The following is a 2,823-nucleotide window of genomic DNA, read 5'->3' as shown; positions in this document are numbered from 1 at the left end:
TCTGACTTCAGTTACTGCAGATTGGAGAATATTTGTTTTTATATCAGAATATATCATACTTGCTGATGAAATTACTGCAATTAAATACACACATTGCATTTGTAAATAGCAGCTTCATTCATTTGAATGGAGTGTTTGAATTATTTAAAATTTCAATTACTTGTTAGTACTTTACATTGTCTTACTGGACTTTTTTCTTTAATTTTTGATTAACTTTTATTTAACCTATTTGAATCTATTTAAACAGTTTTTTTTATATATCTCTGACTTTCAAAGAAACATGAACAGTTCAAAAGCCTTTGACGGTTGTGAGCATTCAGGACTTCCAGTTCTTTTCAGGAAGAATCTAGTTAGTTCCACATTCTCAATTTTTCCTTAAAGCATTTATCCATTTCCCTTTGAACTAACTATTGAATGTTGGTCCATCACACCATCAAGAACTAAAGTCAACATCCTAATCATTTATTGCATAAAAATGGTTTTCTTTGTCTTGCCTTTGATTCTGGCTTCAGTTGTCTAGAAACTCAATCACATACCTCAGGATTTTTACATGTATAAACTCGCAGGTCATCACATAGACTAGGCATCCTGTTATGTGGCTGTGAATGGCCACACCATCAGAGATATTAAACAAATTTTATGCACACACAGGAAATTACAGCCAACATAAGCCCAAAACTGCATTGGTATATGGTTAGTTTCTGCTGAAATTAAATTGCACAATCACGCAGCAAGTCAATGAACCAGCACATCAGACACAATAGAGCTTAATTGTTTCTTTATTTTACATCTACAAGTATTCCATGATATTTTGAGAATGATGCATCTTCATAAGTACAGCTGAAAATGGGCTTTTCATCAAAAACAAGCTATTTTGGTATGACTTGATTACATTGAAAGCTGGAGAGGCAAAACAACTAGAAAACCTGCACCAAAATTTCTGGTGGCCTTCGAGATTTCTCCTTTATAACAGGTCCACCACGATGCAAGCAAAACTTATTAGCCTTCCAAGACATTCAGAATAAAGCAGAGACGGTGGTGGATGTGTAGTTCCACAGACGAGTTAAAATTTCAACACATACCCTGTGTAAACATGCATCTAGCAATCAATGGAAAATTACCTGAACGGTTTCCATGACAAATAGTATTTGCAGTAGCGAAAATGACTGGATGATACTGACTTCTTAGATTGCCAGATACGTTGCATCATATGTTATTAGTAATGTCATGATTTCCAGCCTCTCATAAGCTGCGTTATTGACAGTATTAGCTTTAAATGGAATAGTTGGCTAGCTCTTAAGAATTGAACCTTAGGGCAAAAACAAACTGCAACTGTCAAAAACAATATCTCATAAAGAACAGTTAACGTTGTGCACTCTAATTTGGTCTCACGAAGTGTGGTTCAGCTGTTGGACCCTTTTGCAAGTAAGGTTGGTAACAGGGAATTATATTGGTTGCATTTCAAATCTCACCCAGCGTACTCTTGCACAAAGGGTTTGATTGTGGGGATGGAATTAATCTGTCATTGTAGACAACATAACATTGATTCTCCCACCAAAGCATGGATTTTGGAACTAATTAACGTGCAGAAAAGAAATGGCAATGTGTAAAAATGTCATTCATATAAAAGCACCACACGCAAGGAGCAATTTAAACAAAATTAAAGTGTATCATTGAGAAGAAATCAATCACTTGCCATTTTGTTGCATTTAAAGTCATCTTAATCAAGAGTGAATTTCTGAAATATAAAATTTCTGTAGTAGCAAGGTATCAAAAAAAATTATACACTGTTGGGCCACCATATCCAGTTTGACACTTAATTTTTTATCTCTCCAAGTTATTAAATTTCAATTCTTTTGTATAATGGTTAGTCAGACAGTTAGCTTGCAGTGTAAGCTTGCTGAGGACATTGTACAATCCATTCAAGTGATGGTGAAAGAGCTGCTGAAGGTCCCCTACATCACCATCTTCCTCTCTGGCTTTCATGGACTCCAGATCAGACTTTATGTGTTCATCCAGAATGCCCCATTCAATGTCATTTCTGATGGACTTGAGGAGCAAGTAATTGTCATACATATCCCTCTGTTTGGAGACTGTGCTCTCTCCACGATTCCCCTCTTCTTCCGTTGGGAGATCCCGCAGCAAACTCGGCACCATGATGGTTTCACTCATGATGGTGACAGCTGTGATAAATCTGTTTAATGCATTGAACAGGGAGTGCTGGTTGTTCTTTACATCTGTATATTGCATCGTTTTACACAACTCGCAATAATGAATCTAAAACAATGAGTAACAAACCAGAGATTACTGGAAAATGATGGAAGTAAGCGCAAAGCATGAAAAGCTTTCAGCAAGAATAATGAAAATAATAATCGTTAGTATTTCAAAATTAGCAAACATATAAAGAAAGGAAGCTAGAAGAGCAGTTCTAATTATTGGCAACAAAAAATAATTTTGTCATAGAATTTTAAATATGAACAATAGAAAATGCATATATCTCTTTTCATTTATAAAACCTGTTCACAGAACATTACCACAGAATCACTCTGCAACAAAGCAAAGTAAACCAGGAAAATGCTCCAGTTCAGTTCCAGAGAATTCCTCTCGCTCTGCAGGCTGCTTAACTGTATCAGTACTTTGGATTCAGCACAGTGTGTCCTTGGAAACTCCCTAGATTAGTAAACCCATTTTAGTAGGCTCAAAGATAATTGACATGTTCACGATAGGCCGACAGTAACCATAATACAGAACTTTTATTATCTTGCAACCTATCAACACCAGGTAGGAGGAGGAGGAGGAGGAGGAGGAGGAGGAAGGTAACTA

The 2,823-nt window shown here is 36.1% G+C and overlaps 1 protein-coding gene across 1 annotated transcript; it reads right to left on the bottom strand.

Moving 5' to 3' along the window:
* Positions 1 to 783: 783 nt before the first annotated feature.
* On the bottom strand, positions 784 to 2,619 carry LOC127573029 (mid1-interacting protein 1-B-like). The gene is made up of 2 exons (XM_052020789.1): positions 2,535 to 2,619; positions 784 to 2,277 (listed from the first exon to the last, which is right to left on the bottom strand). Exon 2 carries the CDS (start codon positions 2,248 to 2,250, stop codon positions 1,825 to 1,827), a length of 426 nt encoding a protein of 141 aa, XP_051876749.1. The 5' UTR covers positions 2,251 to 2,277; positions 2,535 to 2,619; the 3' UTR covers positions 784 to 1,824.
* Between the last annotated feature and the right edge of the window lie 204 nt (positions 2,620 to 2,823).

This window comes from Pristis pectinata, chromosome 8 (genome assembly GCF_009764475.1).
Source record: "Pristis pectinata isolate sPriPec2 chromosome 8, sPriPec2.1.pri, whole genome shotgun sequence".
NCBI lineage: Eukaryota > Metazoa > Chordata > Chondrichthyes > Rhinopristiformes > Pristidae > Pristis > Pristis pectinata.
This window is presented reverse-complemented; position numbering and strand designations above follow the sequence as displayed.